The sequence below is a fragment of the Oryctolagus cuniculus genome, chromosome 4 (genome assembly GCF_964237555.1).
Source record: "Oryctolagus cuniculus chromosome 4, mOryCun1.1, whole genome shotgun sequence".
Taxonomy (NCBI): Eukaryota; Metazoa; Chordata; class Mammalia; order Lagomorpha; family Leporidae; genus Oryctolagus; species Oryctolagus cuniculus.
The window spans coordinates 69,431,611-69,459,591 of NC_091435.1; the positions used below are offsets into that span (position 1 = coordinate 69,431,611).

At 42.5% G+C, this 27,981-nt stretch overlaps 2 protein-coding genes across 7 annotated transcripts in view; both read right to left on the reverse strand.

Moving 5' to 3' along the window:
• The window catches only part of CFAP44 (cilia and flagella associated protein 44), a 133,890-nt gene extending 110,108 nt beyond the window's left edge, over window positions 1–23,782 (reverse strand). For 2 of the 6 annotated variants that reach the window (XR_011387874.1, XM_070072118.1), the window contains exons 1-2: window positions 21,683–23,782; window positions 11,760–11,842 (exon numbers count right to left, since the gene is read on the reverse strand). Coding sequence is in view for 3 of the 6 variants with exons in the window: in XM_070072118.1 (XP_069928219.1) it covers window positions 11,760–11,842; window positions 21,683–21,933 (334 nt within the window). In the remaining 3 variants the exon portion in view is untranslated. The remainder of the gene's footprint in view (window positions 1–11,759; window positions 11,843–21,682) is intronic. The other 4 variants (XR_011387872.1, XR_011387873.1, XM_070072116.1 and 1 more) reach the window with 4 other exon arrangements.
• Window positions 23,783–23,888: 106 nt separating this feature from the next.
• Window positions 23,889–27,981, reverse strand: part of SPICE1 (spindle and centriole associated protein 1) — a 74,062-nt gene continuing 69,969 nt past the window's right edge. Inside the window, exon 18 of the mRNA XM_051819045.2 lies at window positions 23,889–23,915. Coding sequence (XP_051675005.1) covers window positions 23,904–23,915 — 12 coding nt within the window. The 3' untranslated portion in view covers window positions 23,889–23,903. The remainder of the gene's footprint in view (window positions 23,916–27,981) is intronic.

Sequence of the window (27,981 nt, forward strand, 5' to 3'; positions counted from 1 at the left end):
TATCCTCCTACTTGTCAATCAACTTGTCAATCAAAACATCCCCTTTCCTGGGAGGCATCTGCTTCATCTAGGACCTGGGGGAGGGGGGGGCACCATGAAAATATAGGCATTAAATGCTCCACCTGGAATTTGTGGAGGTGTCATATACTTTCTAGGTATCGTTATGCCTGTAGAGCCACCACCCCTACCTCATAAAAGAGGCCAACTAGGAGGGGCTCTGTCTCTTACCACAGACCACAGCTGGAGGTGCTGCACAGGTGGGACCTCTCCCTCCCTTTTCTCCCTCCCCTCCTTCCTTTGGACAATCCTTTAGCCTACCACCGACTCATGACAGGTACTTCTTAGTGTGGGCAAACCACACTCACAAGTGTATGTGGTTCACTTTCTCACCTATAAATTTTGTTACTACTTTGTGCACCTAATACATGCCTGCATTTAGAATGCTTATCTATGTGTCAGACAAGAACCTGAAGTAAAAATTAAAACACCCTAGCCTACATCATGATCATCTTTTCAATTCAATTCAGTTTTATCAACATTTATAGACGACACATCACATTAAATAATGCTTATTCAAGAACAACCTTCTCTGAGCATGATTATTTCTCTCTGAAGTGACATGCCAGAATACTGACTCTGGGACAAGTTAGGAGACAAAGAGAATAAGGATGGGAGTAGAAATGTCCCAAGTATAAGCCAACATTCAGATCTCAGATTCATACATAGCTATGGTTAAAATATATAATATAAAAACAGTTAATAGAAAGGGCTGTGTGAACTTTCAGAAGTTTTAGAAGAACAAGAAATAAGTGTCAAAAGTCCGAGAGCAAACTAGTAGATCTATCTCAGACGAGGCTAAAAGATTAGGGACAAGGCCCAAGACTGATATGAATGAGAAAAGCCACGTCAAGCCAATCAGCTGGACAACGGACAGGTTCATATATTTGAATGAAAGGAAGTAATCGTGAGTACCTAAATAGGTCAAACATACAGGCCGGGTTCCCCAAAGGAAGGCTCTGAATATCTAACCTTACATAATAGCTGAGGTTCTTGTGACAAGCAAAGACTATTTCCTCATCTGAAGATTAGGGTGTTACAAGCTTAATGCTCTTAACTGTGGGCCCACTCTCAGAAGAGGAGTTAAAACTGACAAAAAAATGAGTTAAGGCTGCTAACTAAGATGAGGATAAAGGAATTAAAAGAGAATACAGATGAAGGAGAACAGATAATTTTCTTTTCTTTTTTTTTTTTAAGATTTATTTATTTGAAAGTCAGAGTTACATAGAGAGAGAAGGAGAGGCAGAAAAAGAGAGGTCTTCCATCTGCTAATTCACTCCCCAGTTGGCTGCAACGGCCAGAGTTGCTCCAATCCGAAGCCAGGAGCCGGGAGCCAGGAGCTTCCTCCAGGTCTTCCCATGTGAGTGCAGGGGCCCAAGGACCTGGGCCATCTTCTACTGCTTTCCCAGGCCATAGCAGAGAGCTGGAAAGGAAGTGGAGTAGCCAGGTCTCAAACTGATGCCGGCACTGCAGGCGGCAGTTTTACCCACTATGCCACAGCACCGGCCCCAATAATTTTCTTTAAAAATGGATATTCTGAGACTGGGAGATGATGGAAAAGGTGGAATTTGGAAAAAAACTCATGTGGCAGGAAATAACAAATTAGATCAGGTGGCAAAGAAGGAGACCTAGGCAACATGTTGATAGCTATACTCCTGTGGAACTGTGGTCTTTATACATTCTACTTGTTGAATATTATGGTTAATAGTACTTTAAGCTCGTGATTATAGAGTGGACTTAAATTATGTATTTGCAAAAAATTTTAAACCTTTAAAAAATATTGATAGAGGGAAAGGGAGAGGCAGGGGGTATTATGGTTATCTTCTTAAAATAGTACCTATGAGAGACATGAAATCTGTTATCTTTATATTAATAAAAATTTAAAAAACATAATCCCCTAACAGACTGGTAGGAAGCTTATGGTATGAATTATAAATCAGCACTTGCCTTTTCTTCCATTCTTGTAAATAATCTAAAATCATTGTTGAGCGTGAATACCCAAAACCACAAACCATTAATTTGTCGAACTAGAAGCAATAAAAATTCCAAATCCACATGGGAGGCAGGGCCGGCTAGCCAAACAATGGAGACTGAAAAAGGACAAGTGCAGGGCTGGCACTGTGGCACAGCGGGTTAACGCCCTGGCCTGAAGTGCCGGCATCCCATACGGGCACTGGTTCGAGACCTTGCTGCTTCACTTCTAATCCAGCTCTCTGCTGTGGCCTGGGAAATCAGTAGAAGATGGCCCAAGTCCTTGGGCCCCTGCACCCATGTGGGAGACCTGGAAGAAGCTCCTGGCTCCTGGCTTCAGATCGGCACAGCTCCGGCCGTTGCAGCCATCTGGGGAGTGAACCAGCGGATGGAGGACCTCTCTCTGTCTCTACCTCTCTCTGTAACTGTCTTTCAAATAAACAAAATATATATATTATATTATATATATAAAAGAAAGGACAAGTGCAGGAGGAAGCAAAGAGAGGTGACCAAAGAGATAGGACATCAAAGCTGCAGCTTTAGAAAGAATGAGCTGGAGTTTGTTTTATGACCTGGGATTTTATATGTGAGTTCCTTCAGCTTTTTCTTCCTTTTTGCCAGTAGAAACTGGAAGCTGTGGGGCTTCTCTTCAGTGACCACAGAGACACAAAGCCTCCTACAAATATAGTTTGCTTCTTTTTTTATTTATTATTTATTTTATTTATTTGAAAGGCAGAATTACAGAGAAAGAGAGAGAGAGGGAAAGACATAAAGAGAGAACTCTTGCATCTGCTGGCTCACTCCACAAATGGCCAGAATGGCCAGGGCTGGACCAGCTCTGAGCCAAGCGAAAGCCAGGAGCCAGGAGCCAGGAGCCCAGGCCTCCAACATGGGTGCAGGAGCCCAAGCATGCTGCCTTTCCCAAGCCATTAGCAAGGAGCTGGATCAGAAGAGTAGCAGCCAGGACTCTAGTGCCCACATGGGATATTGGCACTTGCAGGTGGCAGCTTAAACTGCTACACCATGACATTAGCCCCTACAGTTTTCTTCTATGACTCCTTATTTACCCCCAATCTCTCCATGAGATTGGGAACACAATGAGAAAGCTTATAAATGATACGATTATGTCCACAGAAAATCTTTAACAGCTACCTAGAATTTGTTATAATTTTTTAAAAGATTTATTTATTTACTTAAAATTCAGAGTTACACAGAGAGAGGAGAGGCAGAGAGAGAGAGAGAGAGAGAGAGAGAGAGAGGTCTTCCATCCACTGGTTCACTCCCCAAATGGCCACACCTTCCAGAACTGCACTGATCTGAAGCCAGGAGCCAGGAGCTCTTCCAGGTCACCCAAGTGGGTGCAGGAGCCCAAGGACTTGGGCCATCTTCTACTGCTTTCCCAGGCCACAGCAGAGAGCTGGATCAGAAGTGGAACAGCTGGGTCTTGAACCGGTGTCCATATGGGATGCTGGCGCTTCAGGCCAGGGTGTTAACCCACTGCACCACAGCACCAGCCCCAAATTTGTTATAATTTTAAAGGTTTGGCATGGTTAGTGCATTCAACAATATGCAAATATTAATACTTGAGACTTCCATTTTGGTCACTATGAAGTAACTAGTATCAGACTATTCCTAATACAAATGTGGAATTATTTAATTTTACTTTAATTCTATTTTTGCTTCATGGATTGTGATGCTGTTATTATGAGCATATATATTTATATTTGTTATGTCTTCCTAATGAATTGATCCTTTCTCGTTGTGGAGTGTCCCACTTTGTCACTGGTAACACTCTTTGCTTTGAAATCTATTTTATCTGATATTAATATAGTCAGTCCAATTTCTTTAAAAGCTAGAAATAGTACTGCCATATGATCCAGGAATCCACTACTGTATGTGTATACATACACACACACACACACACAAACACACATATACATATATGTATACATGTACATTTATATAAGACAAAAACTCATTGTATCAGTTATCTGTTTACAATAGTCAACATATGGAAGCAACCAAAGTATCTATCATTGGATGTTTGGATAAAGAAAATGTGGTATTTAGGTACAATGGAATAATATTTAGTTATTTTAAAAAAGAATGAAATACTATCATTTGCAGCAAAATGGATGGAACTGGAGGACATCATGTTGAGTGAAATATGCCAGACCCAGAAACAGAAATACCACATGTTCTGTCTTATACATGGAAGCTAAAATTAAAAAAAAAAAAAAAACCTCCAAACTCTATCCATGGGACCGGTGCTGTGGCATAGCAGGTAAGCTGCCACCTGCTGTGCTGGCATCCCATATAGGCACTGGTTTGAGACTTGGCTGCTCCACTTGCCACCAGCTCTCTGCTACAGCCTGGGGGAGCAGTAGAAGTCCTTGGGCCCCTGCACCCACGTGGGAGACCCAGAAGAAGCTCCTGGGTCCTGGCTTTGGATCAGCACATCTACGGCTATTGCGGCCATCTGGGGGGTGAACCAGTGGATGGAAGACCTTTCTCTCTCTCTGCCTCTGCCTCTCTGTAGTTCTGCCCTTCAAATAAAAATAAATAAATCTTTAAAAAAAAAAAACTCTATCCAAACATAGAATATTGATTACTCGAGGATGGGAGGGATGGAAGGGAGAAAAGGTTTTGGGTTGGGGGGGGGGGCAACACTGTGGCGCAGTAGGTTAATCCTCCGCCTGAGGTACCAGCATCCCATATAGCCACCAGTTCTAGACCCAGCTGCCCCTCTTCCAATCCAGCTCTCTGCTATGGCCTGGGAAAAAAGTAGAAGATGGTCCAAGTGCTTGGGCCCCTGCATCCATGTGGGAGACGTGGAAGAAGCGCCTGGTTCCTGGTTTCAGATCAGCCCAATGCCAGCCATTGCGGCTATTTGGGGAGTGAACCAGCAGATGTAAGTCTTTTCTCTCTGTCTCTCCCTCTCACTGTCTGTAACTCTACCTCTCAAATAAATAAAATTAAAGGGGGGGGGGAGGTAATGCTGAGTGTGGTTCATATGAGATGTTAATGGGAAGATTGAGTGAGAGGTTTATGGGAACTCTATATTACTACCTCACAATTTTTGTTTCATAAATTTATTCTAAAATAAAATGTTAAACACTTAGCCAAATCAGCCTTCTTATGCTGTTTACATGATATACCTTTGCCTTCTATTTATATTCAACTTATTTATATAGTTAGTTCTTGCATTTATTAGTAATTTTGACAATATCTACCTTCTTATGTGAATATTAATCCATTAACAATTAATGTCATTCTTGATATAGCTGGGTTTTGTTATAATTAATATTTATAATTAACAAAAAACATTTGATATTTTATTTTTCTCTTGTAATCCCTCCTTTTGGCACTCTATTCCTCATCTCATGTTTTCTTTTAGATTTTTATTATTATTCTTTTATATTATTTATTTTTAGAACGCTAGTTTAATTTCTTTCTTGTTTTTATAGTGGCTGCTTCAAGCATTACAAAATGTAACCTTAACAGTTCAGTCTACTCAGAGTTTATATTACAGTTACACCTTTTTTTTTTTTTTTAAGAAAACTTCTACTTAATAAATATAAATTTCGAAAGTACAACTTTTGGATTATAGAGGTTTTTCCCCATATAACCACTCTCCCACCCACAAACCATCCCATCTTCCACTTCCTCTCCCATCCCATTCTTCATTAAGATTCATTTTTAATTATCTTTATATACAGAAGATCAACTTAGTATATACTAAGTAAAGATTGCAACAAATTGCACCCACAGAGACACACAAAATATAGAGTACTGTTTGAAGACTAGTTTTTCCATTAATTCGCATAGTTCAACACACTAAGGACAGAGATCCTACATGGGGAGCAAGTACACAATGACTCCTGTTATTGATTTAACAATTGATATTCTTATTTATATGTCAGTAATCAACCGAGGCGCTTGTCATGAGGTGCCAAGGCTGTGGAAGCCTCTTGAGTTCACAAACTCTGACCTTATGTATTTATTTATTTATTTGCCAGGCAGAGTTAGACAGTGAGAGAGAAAGAGTTATAGACAGTGAGAGAGAGAGACAGAGAGAAAGGTCTTCCTTCCGTTGGTTCACTCCCCTAATGGCCGCCACGGCCAGTGCTGCGCCAATCCGAAGCCAGGAGCCAGGTACTTCCTCCCGGTCTCCCAAGCGGGTGCAGGGACCCAAGTACTTGGGCTATCCTCTGCTGCCCTCCTGGGCTACAGCAGAGAGTTGGACTGGAAGAGGAGCAACCAGGACTAATACCCAGTGCCCCAACTGGGACTAGAACCTGGGGTGCCAGCGCCGCAGGCAGAGGATTAGCCTAGTGAGCCAAGGTGCCAGCCTCCGACCTTATTTAGACAAGGCCATAATCAAAGTGGAAGTTCTCTCCTCCCTTCAGAGAAAGGTGCCTCCTTCTTTGATGGTCCATTCTTTCCCTGGGATCTCACTTGCAGAGATCTTTCATTTAGGTCATTTTTTGTCACAGTGTCTTGGCTTTCCACACCTGAGAAATTCTCATGAGCTTTTTAGCCAGATCCAAATGCCTGAGGCCAGAGTGCTGTTTAGGGCATTTGCCATTCTATGAGTCTGTTGTGTATCCCACTTCCCATGTTGGGTTATTCTTTCCTTTTTAATTCTATCAATTATTATTAGCAGGCACTGGTCTTATTTATGTGATTCTTTGACACTTAATCCTATCCTTATGATCAATTATGAACTTAAACTGATTGCTTTAACTAGTAAGATGGCATTGGTACATGCCAACTTAATGGAATTTGGAGTCCCATGGCACGTTTCTAGCTCTACCATTAGGAGTAAGTCTGAGTGAGCATGTGCCGAACTGTATATCACCTCCCTCTCTTATTCCCACTCTTTTTTTTTTTAAAACATGGATCAGTTTTCAGTCGAATTTAAACACCTAACAATAATTGTGTGTTAATTAAAGAGTTCAACCAATGGTATTAAGTAGAAAAAGAAAACACTAAAAAAAAAAATAGTAAGCTGTTCCTCAACAGTCACCACAAGAGCTGATCAAGTCATTGTTTCTCATAGTGTCAGTTTACATCTGCTTTTAGTAACTGATAAAACATCTAGTCAAAATTTAGTGGAAACATACATGATCTGATCACAACTATCCACCATCTTGACCTGGTATTTATAAAAATTACCCCTGCCAATATAGGACACATTGAAGAACACATGGGCCATTCTCCAAGACTGATCACATGCTGTGACAAAAGTCTATAAATTCAAAAGAATTTAAATCATAACAATATATAAGCTCTCTGATCATAACAGAAGTAAATTAGAAATCAATAACAATAAATAACTGGAAAATACCACAAAATACTTGGAAACTAAATAACACAAATAACTATAATGCCTAAGTCAAGTAGAAATCAACAATGAACATTAAAAATATTTCAAATCGAATTATAATTCAAATATAACATTAAAATTTATAGAATAAACATAAAAAATACAACATAAAAATTTGTAGAATTCAACTAAGTGCTCAGAGGGAAATGTTCAAGATAGCAGAACTGGGAGGGAGCTTACTGTTGTAGTCTAGGGCAAAAAAGAAGTGGAAAGAGTGCAATCTCAGGGAAGGGTTAGGGATAAAAGGGCAGAGTAAACTCTATGCGAATTAAATGGACACTGTGAATCTACATCGAGGGTTTGGACGTGCACAGCTCAAGACCCCAGCCTCAGCATAAGCTGTGGAGTGAGATGAGACCAGACTGCAGCAGCCTAAGCCACTGGCAACAAAGCTCTAGGAAGAGCCCAATGAGAGTCCAGCTTGGAATCTGGAGGACAGTGTACCTGGCAACCTAGAGGGGAAAAAAAGGGGGCGTGTCTCTCTTTTGCTGACTACCCAGCACTGGCATCATGTAACTAGCCAAGAGAGGGAATAAACCATTTTGGACATAAGTAACAGCTGCTCCAGCTTCTGTCCCCACAACCAGCAACCAGCCAAGGGGAGACAGCTGAGTTTGGCTGGGAGCATTGACGGGGGCTGGAAGCTTGTAACTATGGGAACCTTGTGTGTCTGTATTGTGAAAACACCTTGGCTGTGACTTAGGGTAGGCACTCTGGGCTGCTCCACTTGCTTGGGGATCCCTGATTCCCTGGTGAGGGTCACTGCTGCAGGATACATGTTAACACAGAGAACTGCATGGATCCTTTGTGTGGTGCTTATGGTAATATGCATGAAAACTGTACCCACAAGGGCTAGTGCCCAGGCACTGGTCTCCTTTGAGGAGAGGAAGTGAGTGAGAGAATATGCCAACAGAGGTGAATAAACCTCTCCCCTGATTAAAAAAAAAAAAAATTACCAAGCCCAATTTGGGTGTCACCTTGGACTCTCCCCTCATCCTGGAGCATTAAACAGAGTTCCTGGTCCACACCCAGAACATGTCTCTGGGTATTCACTGAAAGAGCAGACATTCTACTATCCCACGAGGCATAGTTTAAACATAAAAGCCATTACATGGGGGAAAAAAAAACAACAAGTATCTCTACAAATGCCAAATAATAAACTCAGTAACTCAAGAACTAAGAATAAGGAAGATAACATGACGCCCCCCGAAAAGAACACAACACTTCAATATTAGAATGTGAAGATGAACAGATTAATTAAATGCCAGAAATGGAATTCAAAAACCTGATTGTAGGATTACTTAGAAGTAATCAGAGGGGCCAGCGCTGTGACGTAGCAGGTAAAGCCACCACCTATAGTGCCAGCATTCCATATGGATGCCAGTTCAAGTCCTAGCTGCTCCACATCTGATCCAGCTCTCTGCTACTGCCTGGGAAAGCAGTACAGATGGCCTAAGTCCTTGGGCCCCTGCATGCACATGGAAGACCCGGAAGAAGCTCGTGGCTTCAGATTGGTGCAGCTCCAGTCATTGTGGCCATCTGGGGAGTAAACCATCGGATGGAAGATCTCTCTCTCTCTCTCTCTGCTTCTGCCTTTGTGTAACTGCCTTTTGAATAAAATAAATCTTTAAAAAAAGTAATCAGAAGCAAATTCATGAACTAAACACACCCATACATGGCATGAATGAAAATTTTTCCAACAAAATTGAGATTTTAAAGAGAAATCAAAACAAAATATTGGAAATGAAGAATTCAATAGAACAAATAAAAAATGCGGTGGACAGCCTTAAGAACAGATTCAGTGAGGCAAAATAAAAAATATCCAAAAAACAGTGTCATAGATTTATGGGATACTATTAAATGACCTAACATATGGGTCTTAGCAGTTACTGAAGGCATGTGAAGAGAGAATGGATTAGAAGGCCTTTTGGTGAAATCATTACAGAGAACTTCCCTAATTGGGGAAAGAGATATCAAAGTACAGAAGGCACATAGAACTCCTAAGAGAAATGACCAGAAAAGATCTTCATCTCTCTCTCTGTCTCTACCTCTCTCTATAACTCAGACTTTCAAATAAATAAAATAAATCTTTACAAAAAAAGTCCATATTACTACTGAAAAAAAATTTACAGATTCAACACAATACCAAAATACCAAGGACATTTTCCTCAGATATATAAGAAATGATGCTGAAATTCCTATGAAAACATAGGAAACCCCAACTAGCTAAAGCAATATTATACAACAAAAACAAAGCCAGAGTCATCATAATATCAGATTTCAAGACACACTACAAGGCAGTTATAATCAAAACAGCCTGCTACTGGTACAAAACAGATGGATAGACCAATGGAACAGAATAGAAATGCCAAAAATCAATCCATGCATCTACACCCAACTTATCTTTGACAAAGGGGCTAATATCAATCCCTGGAGCAAGGACAGTCTCTTCAACAAATGGTCCTGGGAAAACTGGATCTCTACATGCAGAAGTATGAATCAGGACCCTGGCTTAAACCTTATACAAAAATCCACTCAAAATGGATTAAAGACCTAAATCTATGACCCAGTAACCTTAAATTATTAAACATTGGGGAAACCCTGCAAGACACTGGCACAGGCAAAGGGTTCTTGGAAAAGACCCTAGAGCACAGGCAATCAAAACCAAAACTGACAAATGGTTTTACATTAAATTGAGAAGCTTCTGACTGCAAAAGAAACACTCAGGAAAGTGAAGAGGCAACTTACAGAATGGGAGAAATTATTTACAAACCATGCAACTGACAAAAGATTAATAACCAGAATATATAAAGAGTTCAAGAAACTCAACAACAACAAAACAAACAACACAGTTAAGAAATGGGCAAAAGACTTAAACAAACAGTTTTCAAAAGGGGAAATCAAAGTGGCCAAAGGACACATGATAAATACTCAGGATCACTAGCAATCAGGGAAATGCAAATCAAAACCATAATGAGGTTTCACCTAACCCCGGTTAGAATGGCTTTCATACAGAGATCAACAAACAACAAATGCTGATGAGGATGTGGGGAAAAAGGTACCCTAATCCACTGTTGGTGGAAATGTAAACTGGTGCAGCCACTATGGAAGACAGTATAGAGATACCGCAGAAATTTGAATATAGACCTACCATATGACCCAGTCATCCTACTCCTGGGAATTTACCCAAGGGAAATGAAATCAGCATCTGAAACAGTTATCGGTACCCCATGTTTACTGCAGTCCATTTCACAATAGCTAAGATAAGGAATCAACCCAAATGCTTACCAACTGAAGACTGGATAAAAAAAAATTATGGGATATAAACACCATGGAATACTATACGGTAGTAAAAAAAAAAACTTGTTCACTACAAAATGGATGATACTGGAAAGCATCATACTTAGTAAAATAAGCCAGTCAAAAAGAAAAATACCATCTGTTCTCCCTGATCTGTGATAACTAATAGAGCACTTAAAAGGTAATCCATAGGACTGAATTTTTTTTTTAAAGATTTATCTTATTTATTTGAAAGAGTTACACAGAGATTGAGAGGCAGAGAGAGAGGTCTTCCATCTGCTGGTTCACTCCCCAATTGGCCACAATGGCTGGAGCTACACCGAACCAAAGCCAGGAGCCAGGTGCTTCCTCTGGGTCTCCCATGTGGGTGCAGGGGTCCAAGCACTTGGGCCATCTTCCACTGCTTTTCCAGGCCACAGCAGAGAGCTGTATCAGAAGTGGAGCAACCAGGACTCGAACCAGCACCCTTATGGGATGCTGGCACTGCAGGCAGTGGCTTTACCTGCTATACCACAGCGCCAACCCCAGGACTGAAATTAATATTTCGAGATGACTTGTAACAGCCCACCTGTTGAGCAACAGGTTTTTTTCATATAATTTGTTGAATTTTTTACTTAGTATAGAGTTAATAGTATGTGAATAAAGTTAATTGAAAATAGATCCTTGTAAAACATAAGAAAGGGAATAGGAGAGGGAGGAGGAAGAAGTGTGGGAGCGGTGGGTGGAAGGGTGGTACGGTGGGAAGAATCACTATCTTCTTAAAGTATCTATGAAATGCATAAAGTTTGTATTCCATAAATAAAAGGTTTCTGGTGGAAAAAAAAGAAGGAAATGTATACTTTCAATACATATATGAAGATAACAAAAAAGAAAAGTAAAAGTATCAATTACCCAAGGTCTACTTCACAAACTAGAAAAAGGAACACACAGAAATAAGTAGAAAACCATTTCGGTTTTAGAAATTCAGATATGTACTCTTTAGAAATTATTTTGCCTAAATTTAATAGCAAAAATGTAAGTATATATTATCATCTTCACTTACGTTTAGAAGACTGCTTCCCATCACTCTTTGATCTTTCTGATCTCCCCTCATCAGTATCCTGATCATCTGGTTCCTTCATGTCCCTAATTGAGACAGAAAGGGGCAATAGTATAAAAACAGAAATTAACACTTTTTTCTCCTTGAAATTTTCTCTACAAACATCAAACACCATGCGGTTAGTAATCCTGTTTGCACGGTAGCCAAGATGACCCACCAGTGGGAGCAAATTAAAATCACAGATTCCCCCCTTTTAGGCCAACTTGTCACCACGTGTACTCTGGCTTTCCAGAGGTCCACAGTGAGACATACCATCCAAGCCTATCTTCCCCAAGTGCCTCACCACTAAAATTAGCCCTCTGCCATTCTTCCTTTGGTTCATCCCTCCCTCTTCCTCTTCACATAGTCAAATCCCCCTGGTTTATGACAGCTTCAATTCTAAATGTTTACTGGGCATATTTTCTATGTATTAAGTCATGTTAGGCCCTGAGTTATGACATTGAATAAAAAGAATATGGTCCATAACTTTATATAGTTTGCTTTTAAGAAAGATAGGTGTTAAACAAGCAATTAAAATATAAGTGCTACAAAAATAAAAGAATGGAGTGCTGTGGGCATGAGTATCAAGAAGTTGAAACCCTATTTGGGGGTTGGGACAGAAGTATTTGAAACTCATATGATGAATAGGATTTGGCGAGGCATAGAATGGGAAAGAGTATGTTAGGCTCAGAGATAATGAGAGGGTTGAGTTTTCGAAGGGCTGAAAGTGGTCAACTGGAAGGACTTGTGAAAGTGAAATGGATATTGAAGAGGAGGCCAGCAGCAGATCACAGAATTGTCTCTAAGATTTGCTAGGAAGTTTAGATCTTTTTTTTCTATGGCTATTGAAAGCCAATGAAAGGTCGTGGACAGGAGGTTAGGATGTTCTTTCTGTCCCCTGTCCACATTGCAGCTCTTCATGTACTGTACTTGAAAACATGTATTATACCTTCTTTCTTTCTTTTTTTTTTTTTTTTTTTTTTTTTTTTTTTTTTGACAGGCAGAGTTAGACAGTGAGAGAAAGAGAGACAGAGAGAAAGGTCTTCCTTTGCCGTTGGTTCACCCCAAAAATGGCCCCTAAGGCCGGCGTGCTGCACCGATCCGAAGCCAGGAGCCAGGCGCTTCCTCCAGGTCTCCCATGCGGGTGCAGGGCCCAAGCACTTGGGCCATCCTCCTCTGCCTTCCTGGCAGAGAGCTGGACTGGAAGAGGAACAACTGGGACAGAATCTGGCACCCCAACTGGGACTAGAACCCAGGGTGCCAGCGCTGCAGGCGGAGGATTAGCCAAGTGAGCCACAGCGCCAGCCTAATCCTTCTTTCTAAGTCTCACTTCTCCACAACCAGCATTCCAAGTTTCCACAACAATTTTCTATGGCATGAAGGGCACGCAAAAATAGAGTAACAGTTTTATTTGCATCAAATGTGTCACTACTCTAAGGTTGGAATCCCAGAATTGCCACATAACTACAGAAATCAAATTCTCAACTGCAACAGGAATTAAATAAAAACTACAGCATTGAACAAATGCATTACTATACCTTCTTGGTCTCTGAAGATAAACTAGTAAGCTGTTATGGTTTGATTATTGTCCCCCCTTCAACTCCTGAAGAAGTTTAGTCCCCAAAGCTTTAGCTTAGTGGCACTAAGAGGGTGCAACCTTAATCCAATTATGGTGATTGGAACTGGGGCCTTAGGAAAGTGAAAAGATTGCATTAGGTTTTTAGGGGGAAGCCCCATGATTTTATCCTGGTGGCTTTATAAGGAAAGAGAAACCACATGGATAAACACTAACCTGCAACCCTGCTATGATGTGATGCAGCCAACAATTACCCTCACCAAAGCCTGTATGAGGCTGTTTGGACCTGGAGCTTCCAGAACCAAAAGCCAAAATAAGCCTTTTTTCTGCATAAAGAAGCCTGCCTCATGTATTTTGTTATGGCAACAAAGAGCTGACTAACATAAACGCAACAGGATCACTGGAGAGTGTAATATAAGTAATAACTGCCTTCAGCTGGCCATTAGGGTTCATTCCTTCCATTTTCTTGCAGAAACATCATAATTATGTCTTCTCTTGATTTCGGAGGTAACAGTACATCATCCAAACATTTTTCATGCAAACTATTACCAAGAAAAACAGATCCCAGCCATGAGCGTTTCATTCCACAGCAGGGTTCAAGTCCAGGTACTGACTCGTGACTCCAGCTTCCTGCCAATGCGATCTTAGGTGGCAGTGGTGATGGGTCAAGCAAGTGGATCTCTGCTGCCCATGTGGGAGGCCTAGATTTAGCTCCTGGTTCCTGACTTTGATCTCAACTCAGCCCCAGATGTTGCAAGCATTTGGGAAGTGAACTAGCGGATAGGAGTGAACTTGTGCTCTCATTCTCTTTCTCTCTGCCTCTCAAATAATAATAATAAAATATAGACCCTAACATGGTATGCATGTGTTATTTGTGTTTAGTACTTCAGAAACATTTTTCTGAGTTGCCAAGACGACGTTTTACCTTTTAAAAGATGTGCATGCCCTCCATATGTGGTGTTTGATTTGTCTCCTTTGAGGTTTCCTTCCTTCACCCCTTCCCCCCTCCCTTCTTTTCTTCCTCCTGAATATAGAATATACAATCCCTGGGACTAGGGACATAGGGCTAAGAGTCAAACAACTGAAAAATCTTAGGTTGCAAAATCTTTGAAAATCCAAATTTTACTACTCAGTATATTTCCCATTCCTTACCATTGGGACACAAAGGCTTACTTTCTGTTTATAATGAGTAATAGATTTAAAAAGAATTGCGCAAGGCAAGGGCAGTTACTGCAGAGCTTGGTTGCAAATTAGCACGTACTGTGGGTGAAACTGTTTAAATAGCTACAAATATATGTAAATGCCACTTCCTCCCTTGCTTTCAAGGTTCTTCACAATTTAATTTAATTCTTAAAACTATTGAGCATATTTAAATACAAGTTGCATTGTTCTGGATACTGCAGAGGATACAGAGATGCGCAATATAGAGCCCCTGGTCTTAATTTATAATTCCAGAAGAAAAAAAAATCAACAATTCTCTTTTAACATAGTCTCAGAATAAATTTAAATAAAAATCAACATTGAAGGTATTGAAAGGAAACTAAACTACCCTTCTTGCCATGATGTCCCAAATAAGTGAAGGCCAGGTACTGGAACTGCTGACAAAATGAACTGGCTGCTACTAAATGAAAATTTTAGTGTGTAAGTTTCAATAACACTTCAATCTGTAAATAAGTATTATTTAAAGATTCATTTATTTATTTGAAAGAGTTTCAGAGAGACAGAGAGACATAAAAGACAGAGATCTTCCATCCACTGGTTCACTCTCCAGATGGCCACAATGTCTAGGGCTAGGCCAGGCCAAAACCATGAGCCAGGAGCCAGGAGCTTCATCCAGGTCTCCCACATGGGTGGCAGGGGCCCAGATACTTGAGCTATCTTCTGATACTTTTCCCAGGCCATTAGCAGGGAGCTAGATCAGAAGTGGAGCAGCTGAGACTTGAATTGGCACCCACATAGGAGGCAGGCATGGCAGGCCGTGGCTTTACCTGCTATACCACAACGCTGGCCCCAAGTATTTTAGCTTTCTGCTTCTGTCACAAACTGCCAGAAATGGAGTAGTTTAACTACCCCCCAGTTATTATCTCCCAGTTGTGTGGTCACAAGTTGAGGCCCAGTGTGACTGAGCTTGCTCTCTATTTACATACAGTCTCACAAGGTTGAAACCAAGATGTTAATGCTAGCTTCACTCCTGGAAGCTCTGAGGATGAATTTATGTGCTACAATCTGAATAGGATTTGTCCCTCTGAATTCACACAGGAGTTTAATCTCCAAAGACTGAAGTTAGCGGTAGTTAGAGAGTGAAAAGTTAACCTGACTAAGGTATTTAGAGGAGGGGCCTTTGGGGAGTGATTAGATTAGGAGTCAGGTTAGGAGCCCATGACTCAATCTTGGTGGCTCAAAAGGAGAGGGCAAGAGACCACACAGACTTAGGCAGACATGAGTGCTCCCGGTGTTTTGCCATGTCGTCCTCTGCACCACACCACTTCTGGACTCTGCTGGCCAGAAGGCCACCACTAGATGAGGCCCCTAGACTCTGCACCTCCGGAATCATGAGCCAAAACAGACCTCTATTCTTTATTTAGTCAGTTTGCCTGAGGGATTTCATTTTAGTAAAGAAAAGGCTAACTAATATATTACTTCTGGGCTTGTTCTGGTTGCTGGCAGAATTCGGTTCTTTGTGCTTGTAGTACTGGGGTCCGTGTTTTCTTCCTGGTTACCATCTAAAAGTCATTCTAAACTGCAAGAGGCCTCCTGCATTCCCTAATTCATGGCTCCCTTTAAAGAAAGGAACGGCAGGGCAAACACCTCTCAAATACTCTAATCCCATAGTTCTCTTTCCTGCTTCCTACCAATTGTAAGCTTCAGGTGATTACTTTCTACCTTTTAACCTTCTTCCTCCTAAGTACATTTATCTTTAATAAACCATCACTGAAGGCCGGCGCCGCGGCTCACTAGGCTAATCCTCCGCCTGCGGCGCCGGCACACAGGGTTCTAGTCCCAGTCGGGGCACCGGATTCTGTCCCGGTTGCTCCTCTTCCAGTCCAACTCTCTGCTGTGGCCTGGGAGTGCAGTGGAGGATGGCCCAAGTCCTTGGGCCCTACACCCGCATGGAAGACCAGGAGGAAGCACCTGGCTCCTGGCTTCTGATCAGCGCGGTGCACTTGCCGCATCGCGCCGGCTGCAGCAGCCACTGGGGGGTGAACCAACGGAAAAAAGGAAGACCTCTCTCTCTCACTGTCCACTCTGCCTGTCAAAAAAAAAAAAAAAATACCATCACTGAGTGCTAACTGTTTATAGATTTGAAAGCAGTCAGAGCAGGAATGGTAAAAAAGAAAAGAAAACAAAAGGCCCTCCTGTAATGTGGAACGTCTTCTTAGCCTACCTGGGAAACCGACTGAGCTAAAAAGCAAAGGGTGATAATAAGAGACATAAAGAATTTCACTGATTTAGTTAGAAAGCAGGCTCTGGTGCCGAGGTCACCCAGAAGGTCAGGTGGCTGGAGTAGTTTGACCACTCTCGGGAGTATGGTGAAGACAAACAGCTCCCCGCTAACATGCCCCAGGACAGAAATTTTTCTCCGCCCTGTCAAAGTCACAATTAAATTGGAGGAAGGGGAGATGAGAAGCCAGGATGAGCTCACCATGCACACAAGAAACGTTGTTCTTAAAGGACCTTGTACAAACTTTTGAACCAGCATAAAACCCCCAGGTCACCTCCCTTCAGTGGCTTTTTCCTTCTGAAGAAGCCCCTCCTGGCTGCTTTCCTGGGAACTTTCCCTCCGCCCTTTCAATCTCTGCTCTTTTCAATAAAAGTTTTTTGTTAAAAATAGCCTTCTGGTTTTGTTCATCTGCTTCATACTTCGTTGCAGACAGAACAAGTGCCTGGAGTTTAAATCAGCTGTAACAGATTCTATTAAAAAGAGCCCACAAGATGCAATGAATGTATTCATAAGATAATTATGAGGTAGGATAAAAAAAAATTATGATGGCCCCTGAAGCATTCTGTAAACAAAGGAGTTGAACCACAACGAAAGGTAAATTGGTGACAAGACGAAAGCACCACACTTTATTCTGTGCTGTCATAAAAAATATGCTCCTCAAATGGTTAACACCACCATACAATAAAGTTTAATATCACACACTCAGGGGCAGGCATTTGACCTAGGACTTAAGATGCTAGTTGAGATGCCTGTGTTCCCATATCAGGGTTCCTGGATTTGAGTTCCAGCTCAGCTCTTGATTCCAACTTCCTGCTAATGCAGACCATGGGAGACAGCGGTGATGGCTCAAGTTGTCCTATTCCTGCCACCCACATGGGAGATTCTGCGTTCCCAGCTCCCGGCTTTGGCTGGGCCTAGCCCCCCGTTATGCAGGCACTGAGGGAGTAACCCAGTAAATAAAAGCTCTCTATATTTCTCCCAAATAAAAAATTTTTTTTAAATTTTTTATTAATATCACAAACTAAGTTAATGTCAGATTTTGTACAATGTGGATGAAAATATTGGAACCCAAGGAATTTGCCTGTATTATGAGCTAGCAATATGGGACAATCTGTGAATATTGGAGCCTATACTTGGCTGTTCTAGGTTATAAGGGTGACTGAAGAACCTGTAAAAGCAGTTGAGGTCAGGCAAAAAATGCTTCTAGTCTCCTGGAAATTATCAGTGTAGTTGGTAAGATGGAATAAAAGGTTTTATGTTCAATTCTTTAGAACAAAGGGATGAGAAAGTTGCAAGGTAACCTAATGGGACTTTGGAACCAGAGAAAAGACTTCCCAGTTGGCCAAGAAACAAGTTCCTGAACCTCTTAGTCCTTAAATATAAAGGAGGTAATGTTGCAATTTAGAGTCACTTATAAAGCTGTTAAAAATATTATTAATAGGATTCTATTCCCCCAGATAATTCTCTTATACAGTCAGGCATAGCTTTTTTTTTTTTTTTTTTTTTTTTTTTTTTTTTTTTTTTGACAGGCAGAGTGGACAGTGAGAGAGAGAGACAGAGAGAAAGGTCTTCCTTTGCCGTTGGTTCACCCTCCAATGGCCGCACGCCCAGCGCTGCGGCCAGCGCACTGCGCTGATCCGATGGCAGGAGCCAGGAGCCAGGTGCTTTTCCTGGTCTCCCATGGGGTGTAGGGCCCAAGCACTTGGCCCATCCTCCACTGCACTCCCTGGCCACAGCAGAGAGCTGGCCTGGAAGAGGGGCAACCAGGACAGAATCCGGCGCCCCGACCAGGACTAGAACCCGGTGTGCCGGTGCCGCTAGGCGGAGGATTAGCCTAGTGAGCCGCGGCGCCGGCCCAGTCAGGCATAGCTTTAAGAACTACGGTTCAGAACCATGGTAAAATACCCAGTACATACTCAGAAACGGTCATTGTTTCTACAATCGCTACTAGTTAGTCTCTTTAATACAGGTGGGCTCAATAAATAGGATCATGGAATCCTGACAGCTGAAAGAGATCTTAACTAGTCCAATTTCCCAGCCAATACAGTCTACCTATCCACAATCCAGTTCCATGACAGTGGTCTGATGTGTTGGCCAGCTGAGAACAGAGCTAGAGTCAGTCTGATCATTTTAAATCCTGGCTTTTCCTCTTCCTAGTCGTGAGGTGTTAAACAAGCATTTGACCCCTCTGTGTCTTAGTACTCTCATCTTTAAAATGCAGTGCCACCTGCATAAGGTTGTTCTGAGATCTTAGTGAGCCATTACACTAAAGCTTTAACAGTTACCAGACATAGGCACTCAATATGTAAAATGGTTAAAGAAATGGGTGTAGTAACATAGTCCTGAACTAATGAAAGACCACTTCAAGAGATGCTCAACCCTGGGGCCAGCGCTGTGGCATAATGGGTAAAGCCGCTGCCTGCAGTGCTGGCATCCCATATGGGCACCGGTTGGAGACCCGGCAGCTCCACTTCTGATCCAGCTCTCTGCTATGGCCTGGGAAAGCAGTGGAAGATGGCCGAGGTCCTTGGGCCCCTGAGCCCACGTGGGAAACCAGGAGGAAGCTCCTGGCTCCTGGCTTCAGATTGGCGCAGCTCTGGTCGTTGTAGCCAATTGGGGAGTGAACCAGCGGATGAAAGAGCTCTCTACCTCTCTCTCTCTCCCTCTCTCTCTCTCTCTCTCTGCCTCTCCTTCTCTCTGTGTGTAACTCTGACTTTCAAGTAAAAATTAAAAAAAAAAAATCTTAAAAAAAAAAGAGAGAGAGATGCTCAATCAGGTTCAATTTAAACTTCAGAGAAGGGGCTGGCATTGTGGCTCAGGGGGTTAAATTGCTGCCTGCAATGCTGGCATCTCATATGAGTGCTGGTTTGTTGCTCTGCTTCCCTCCAGGTCCCTATTAATGTGTGTGAGAAAGCAGAAGAAGAAGGGACAAGTGCTTGAGTTCCTGCAATCCATGTTGGGGACCTGTTCCAGACTCCGGGATTCAGCCTGGTATAGCCCTGTTCATTGAGGTCATTTGGGGACTGAACCAGCAGATGGAAGATCTCACTCTCTCTGTTTCTCCCCACACCCTCTGTAACTCTACCTTTCAAATAAATAAATCTTTTAAAAAATGGGTAAAAGGTGATCACATTCTGCTAATACTCAGTTCTAGCTCTTAGTACATTTCATATTAGGCTGAAATCTGCCTCCCTGCAACTGGTATTTGTTCTTTCTTCTAGGAATCCATAGATTCACAATCATGCAAATAATTGTAGCTGGCTTTCATTTCTCCCCAGATCTGCTCTTTTCCCTGTGACAGCATCTCAATTCTTTTATTACTCAAAAATTCTTACTCTAATGCTTCCACCATCCTATTAGCTCAAGAAGTTAATTCCCAATACATCATACGTCCCTCCAAATTTTCTATCTTCCTTGTAAAATTTGATCACCTTCCAGAAGACAGGAACTATCATTTCACCTTTTGGGGACAATATAACATTACTTTTAGGAATTCTAAGATTACATTATCTTGGGAGGAAGACAAACAGGATTATTATACGCTGGCTTATCACTGTTTGTTCCCAACTAGAATGACTCAACATTACTTGTATGTTATAAACAATGTCCTACCTTACACAACTCAACTAGCTATGTTTGGGATTTAATTTTCAGAATGATCATAAATCTTTTTATTAAGTTCAGGTTTATTCATTCAGGTTTATTGATTCAGCTTATGAGCAACTGTTTTAATCACCTCATTAAATAGATTCTTCAGTTTTGAATCAACCCTAAGAACGTACAAAAAGAAAAAAAAATAGTACACAGTGATGCAGAGGAGTGTGCTGCTACAGTGCTCCCCACTCCCCACCCCCCACCCTGATTCACTCTCATAAGCTCACTCAGCCTCAGCAGTGTGCCAGAGGCGGACAAAAGACTCACAGCAGTTGATACACACACAAAACAGACTCTCAGCTTTTACTCTGCAATGTGAAACACAACTGTGGAGGGCACAATAGTCTGTGGGGTTTTTTGTTTGTTTAAAGTGTACATGTTTCAAGCACAGTTCTAAGAAGTTCTACATATATTATCTCATTTAATTCTGAGGACAACACTATGAGATAGATATTATTTATTATTCTCCAGGTCAGAAAGTACCCATTACTCTTTGAAGCCTCCCCCTCTAATTGGCCGATTTCCAAGTCTCCCTACCCAATGTGCAGTTCCTAAGCTTTTGGACAAACCCCTTCCCTTCTGTTCCCGCTGTCTCCACCACAGGCTGGCACTCACCGTGCCTCACATGCACCATTACCACAGCCTTCCGATTGGTCTCATATTTTGTTTTTCCTTCTCCAATCCATGTTATACACTGCCTCTTGCATTTCAAAAACACAATTCTTAATGTGCCACTCTTGTTTCAAACCTTGAATGGCTCCTCATTGCCCTTAAATACGAATTCAGATTTCCTGGCATGGCCACAAGGTCATGAGCTGTAGCTCATCTCCTGTCACTCTCTCGCCTAGTACTTCCTTAGTTCCTTCTCCAAAGTCTCATCCGTAAGCTCTCCAGACAACTGTGGGTTGACTGGAACCCTGCGTACCTGTGTGCTACTACGTCTTTGTCTATTCATTCAATATTGTGCATTATGTGTCCTGCATGTGCTACCCACTTGCCTGTTTATTTAACTATCCTATTTAATTCTAACAAGAACCCAGTGAGGTAAGGATTGCCATCTTCCTTTTCAGAGAAGAGGAAACTGAACTGCAGAGGGGCCAGCTGCAGCTAAGTGAGAGGCAGGTGGCTCTACCTGACCCCAGAGCCCAGCCCCTTTCGCAGCTCTGCCTCAGCCCCGTCCAGTCCCTCGGGTGTGGGAATGGGCTGCAAACTTACCTCAGGTACCGCCTGTGGCAGCCTGTTTGGAGTCTTAGAATCCGCCTCCAGCCTCCGTTTACTGCGGTCGCCAGGGCAACGCCACCCGGCTTCCGGGCGGGCCTTAAGGCGCATGCGTAGGCCGGACCGGTTACCCAGAGACCCCGCGCGGAGCCCCCCGGGAAGGCCCGTTCTACCCGCCCTGTGGTCCGGGCGCTTTTGCTCCCTGGCTGAGGTACAAACCGGGACAGGAACGTCCAGCATTCTGGCATCTTATTAGCCCCTCGGCATGAAGGGTGGCACGCTGATAGTTAAGTGACTTAGGAACATTTTCAAAGATTCCTATTCAGTATTCCAGAACAGCCTTAACAGAGCCGAACAACGGGCCATTTTTGTGTTTTCCGAGGTAACGTTTACCTAATTAAAAATAGAAGGGTCGTAGGAGAGGGGAGGCAGCTTGTCAGCACCATTAACAACAAGGATGGCTGTCTCGCGAGTTTTTCGTTTTTGAGCTCTGTTGGCTTTGGCGAGTAAATAGGGTTTGTATTGTGGGCTCTGTGGCCCCAGACACTAGGTGCATACACAGTACACGCCCACCTCCGCCAGTTTCTAGGTGTAGCAGTTTGCTTTTCAACCGCTGTGTGCTCCAAAGCTCATCTCGATTTTTAAGCACCTAATGCTACTTGATTACAAAACATTTTTAAATGGTCAGTAGCCGGGTGGAAAGATGCTTACCAGCAGTTACGGAGAGGCAAACAGCAATGCACACCACTCCACGTGCACTGGAGTGGGTAAAGTCAGATTGCCCACACTACACGTGCAAGGGAGGGGAGCAAAAGAACTCCTACAAGGGTATTGGGGGTGGAACACGGCATGTGCACTTTGGAAAAACTGGCAGCTTGTTAAGAGTTAACACCAGGGGCCGGTCTTGTAGCATAGGGGTTAAGCCACTGCCTGCCATGCAGCCAGTGTTTCAAGTCCTGGCTACTCTACTGATCCAGCTCCCTGCTAAGGCGCCTGGGAAAACAGCAGAAGATGGCGCAGGTGCTTGGGACCCTGAATCCCCGTGGGAGACTTGGAAGCTCCTGACTTCTACCTAGCTCAGCCCCAGCTGTCGGGGCAATTTGGGGTGTGTGAACCACAGATGAAAGACCTCTATCTAGCCATAACTCTGCCTTTCAAGTAAATAAAATAAACCTTAAAGAAAAAATGTCCCAATAATTTCATAGTTGTTAAAAAAATTAATACTAGGCTATTCCACATCCAAGGTATTTACCCAAGAGAAGTAAAATCTTATGCATCTAAAAGGTTATAAAACAGTGGAGAAACTTTTAAATGGCATGTTAGTTTGAAGTAATATGGGTAACATGTTTTCTTTCATCCTCAAACATCGTCTCAGTTTACAGCAGTAGCCCACTTGTCAATCCGAGTAAAATATGAATAAATTTATTAAAGTGTCAAATCCTCCAACAGGGAAAGTGGTGTATTTATATCTACACACACCCCCAAAATGCCTTTGTATAAATGTTCTTTGCAGCTTTATTCACAGTTCCTCAAAACTGAAAATAATAATGATCACTGACAGATGAATGGATAAACACCCATAGAGGCCACTACTCACAGATTAAAATGGAAGAGATATACACTACATAGATGATTCTTAGTCACGGTGAGTGAAAGAAGCCAAACACAAAACAGTACAGTGCAAGATGCCATGTATATAAAATGAAAACAAATCAACAGTGACAATATCTGTGCTTGCCTAAGACTGGAACAAAAGGAGGGAAACCCTGCAAAGAAACACAAGGAGATGTGTTTTTAGAGATGACAGGACTGTCATTTCTTAATTTTGGAGGCAGTTTCATGATTAGGTACAAAGCCAACTGCCAAAAGTCAATGTATTTTTCATGTAATATAAATTGTATTTAATCTATTGTATATCATTTCTCAAAATGGCTGTTTGTTGGTTTCCATGTTAACATAGTAATTTTCCAAAAAATTTTACCACACATTTGTTGGTAATACTGAAATATTCTCTTTACTCAAGTATTCTATAGGGCCAAAAAATAGACCACTTTTTCTATTAATTATTAAATGGTATAATGAGGGTACCTGAAAAGTTTAAAAACATGGGACAAACTTACTTTTAAATAGCATGTTAGTTGAAGTAATGGGTGTGAGATATTTTCTTTCAATCTCCAAACTTTTCAGGTGAAATAACTCTGAATTTACAGCAGTTGATTCAATTGTTAACCTAATTAAAATATTAATAAATTTATTAAACAATGCTTAAAAATTAGGAAACAGGGAAAATGATATATTTATTTGTACACAAAAGTTGATAGCCATCACTGCAGAATGTTCATTGAGGCCTTGTTCTCAGCACATTCGTAGATACCTGCTTTTTTTTAATCCTCACGAGCCTCTAAGGAAGACACATCATCTCTGGCTGAGGTGGGAACGATGAAACTTGCCCGAGGTAAACAGCCCAAGTGGCAGACATGCCATTTGAATCCAGGCTTTCTAGGTGTACTACTTGGACCCTTAGCCCTTATGCTTATCTTAGTTCTCACAGACTGGAAGTCCAGTAATTACAAGAAGAGTATCAATGCCTGGCTTTGCCTCTTACAAGCACTCTTGACAAACTTACTCACCTCACCAACTTACCTCTAGGCTGTTCCTCTACTGCAAGGGCTTTTTTGTTGTTGTTGTTGTTGTTGTTGCCTTTTTTTTTTTTTTTTTGGTTGGGGGGAAGGTGCATTTAAATACCCCTAATTTGTAGTCTACCGTGTAATTTAAGTGAGATAATGGTGATACTGTGGTCACAGTAATGGCTCCATAAGGGATACCTTCTATGCTGCCTCTAAGATACACTTACTTGACATCAAGATGCAGCGAAGCACAGGCTTTGGAGAAAAAGTTTTTATTCTCATCCTAATGCCACCACACCCTATTTGTGTGACCCTGAGAAAGTACTTAACCTTCTTGTATCTGTTTCCTCATCTGCAAAATTAGAATAAAACCTACCTCCTAACAGGTGTTGTGAGTTATGGGAAGTAGATAGTGTCCAGCAGTTAGTAAACAATAAAGCTATTAAATTCTGCTAACCCAAATTTACTGTAAAGGAATGGTTATAACTGTGGATTCAATGATCAATTTCGTTCTCTCCTAAGCTGTCATCTGGAAAACTAAATTTTATTAAATTTAAGCAAATTACTGGCCTTTGGGGGCATACTGGAAAGGTCATATATTTTCTAAAAGTTTGAGTCTAAACACAAACTAAAGTAATGTTTGAGTTGTTCAAAATTAATATAGGGGCAAGCATTGTGGCACAGATGTTGGGCTACTCCACATCCCATATAAGCACAGGTTCAAATCCTGGCAGCTATACTTCTAATCCTGCTCCCTGCTAATATGCCTGGGAAGACAACGGAAGCTGGTTTGAGTTATTGGGCCCCTGCCCCCAATGTAAGAAACCCAGTTAGAGTTCCATGCTCCTGGCCTTAGCCTGGCCCAGCCCTAGCTATTTGTGGAGTGAACCAGTAGACTGAAGGGTGAGCTCTCTCTCTAACTCACGTTTCAAGTAAGTAAACTTTTTTTTTTTTTTTTTGACAGGCAGAGTGGACAGTGAGAGAGAGAGAGACAAAGGTCTTCCTTTGCCATTGGTTCACCCTCCAATGGCCGCTGCGGCTGGTGCGCTGCGGCCGGCGCACCGCGCTGATCCGAAAGCAGGAGCCAGGTACTTCTCCTGGTCTCCCATGGGATGCAGGGCCCAAGCACTTGGGCCATCCTCCACTGCACTCCCAGGCCATAGCAGAGAGCTGGCCTGGAAGAGGGGCAACCGGGACAGAATCCGGCGCCCCGACCGGGACTAGAACCCGGTGTGCCAGTGCTGCAAGGCGGAGGATTAGCCTAGTGAGTCGTGGTGCCGGCTGTAAACGTTTTTTTAAAAGTCAATATAAATATAGTACATCACAATCAAATACTAGTAGAGCAGAGTTCACACAGGTGCAATGCTATAGATCAACAGCATGCATCAGAATCACCTGAAGGGCTTATTAAATCAGACATTAATTTCTGATTTAGTAGGTCTCAGGAAAGGCCCAAGAATTTTCATGTTTTTAAATTGTCTTTAACCTTTTAGTTTTTTTTTTATATATTTATTTATTCATTTATTTGAGTCAGAGTTACACAGAGAGAGGCAGAGAGGCAGAGAGAGAGAGAGAGAGAGATCATCTATACACTGATTCACTCCCTAGTTGGCCGCAACAGCCAGAGCTGTGCTGATCCAAAGCCAGGAGCCAGGAGCTTCTTCCGGGTCTCCCATGTGGGTGCAGGGGCCCAAGGGTTTAGGCCATCTTCTACTGCTTTCCCAGGCCACAGCAAAGAGCTGGGTTAGAGGAAGAGCAGCTGGGACTTGAAACGGCACCCATATGGGATGCTGGCACTGCAGGCAGTGGCTTTACCCACTATGCCACAGCCCAGGCCTCAAATTTTCATTTCTAACAAGTACCCAAGTTATGCTACTGGTCAGTGTTAATACTTCGAAACCCACCGATGCAGAAGAGTCTGAAAAGTGATAAATAGCCGCCAAGGAGGTGTTGGTCAAAGGATATAAAATCTCAGTTAGATAGGAGGAATAAGTTAAAAAAGATCTATTGTACACAACATGGTACCTACAATTAATACTACATTGGGGCCAGAGCTGTGGCGTAGCAGGTAAAGCTACCACCTGCAGTACCAGCATCCCCTATGGGTGCCAGTTCAGGTCCCGGCTTCTCCACTTCCGATCCAGCTCTCTGCTATGGCCTGGGAAAGCAGTAGAAGATGGCCAAGTCCTTGGGCCCCTGCACCCAAGTGGGAGACCTGGAAGAAGCTCCCGGCTCCTGGCTTCAGATCAGCACAGCTCCATCCATTGTGGCCATTTGGGGAGTGAACCAGCAGATGGAAGACCTCTCTTTCTTTCTGGCTCTACCTCTCTTTGTGTAACTCTTTCAAGTAAACAAATAAATCTTAAAAAAAATACTATATTGTGTAGTTGAAAAATACTAAGATAGTGGATGTAAAGTGCTCTTACCATGAAAACGATCTAATGTGAGAGTATGTATGCTAATTAGCTAGATTTAGTCATTCCACAATGTATATATACTTCAAAACATCATGCTATATATGGTAAACATAATTTTGTCAATTAAAAGAGGTCCCATTGGCCGGCGCCGTGGCTCAATAGGCTAATCCTCCACCTTGCGGCGCCGGCACACCGGGTTCTAGTCCCGGTTGGGGCGCCGGATTCTGTCCCGGTTGCCCCTCTTCCAGGCCAGCTCTCTGCTATGGCCAGGGAGTGCAGTGGAGGATGGCCCAGGTGCTTGGGCCCTGCACCCCATGGGAGACCAGGAAAAGCACCTGGCTCCTGGCTCCTGCCAGGATCAGCGCGGTGCGCCGGCTGCAGCGGCGGCCATTGGAGGGTGAACCAACGGCAAAAGGAAGACCTTTCTCTCTGTCTCTCTCTCTCACTGTCCACTCTGCCTGTCAAAAAAAAAAAAAAAAAAAAAAAAAGAGGTCCCATGGTAATTTAACTATTAATTAAAATCAAATGTGCATTAATTTATGATTTGGTGGTGACAAATATCTTTATTAAGATTTGCTGTATACTAGAATCATCAGTGGTGTTTTTTTTTTTTTTTTTTTTTTGACAGGCAGAGTGGACAGTGAGAGAGGTAGAGACAGAGAGAAAGGTCTTCCTTTGCCATTGGTTCACCCTCCAGTGGCTGCTGCGGCCGGCGCACCACACAGATCCGAAGCCAGGAGCCATGCGGTGCAGGGCCCAAGGACCTGGGCCATCCTCCACTGCACTCCCGGGCCACAGCAGAGAGCTGGACTGGAAGAGGGGCAACCAGGACAGAATCCAGCGTCCCAACTGGGACTAGAACCCAGTGTGCTGGCGCCACAGGCAGAGGATTAGCCTATTGAGCCATGGTGCCGGCCCACTGGTGGCTTTTTAAAATGTGGGTATCTGTGGCCTGCCAGAAGAAATTCCAATCTAATTGGACTAGGGTAGGATTTGGGCATTAAGAATTTTAAAAGACCTTCATATCACTCTAATGGCAGCCACAATGAAGAAGTACAGCTTTAGAAGCCTTAAGAAAGAAAAAGCTCTTTTCTTGTTATCAACTGAAATGATAAGAGTCTGGTTGAAAAATCAAAGTTAAAATTTATTCAGCTAGTCAAACTGAGGAGCTCAACCCAGAAACAATTAGTTGCCTGAGCTGGCCTTTCTGCAAGTCTGAATCTGGTTACAGGTTTTATACTTTTCCTACAGA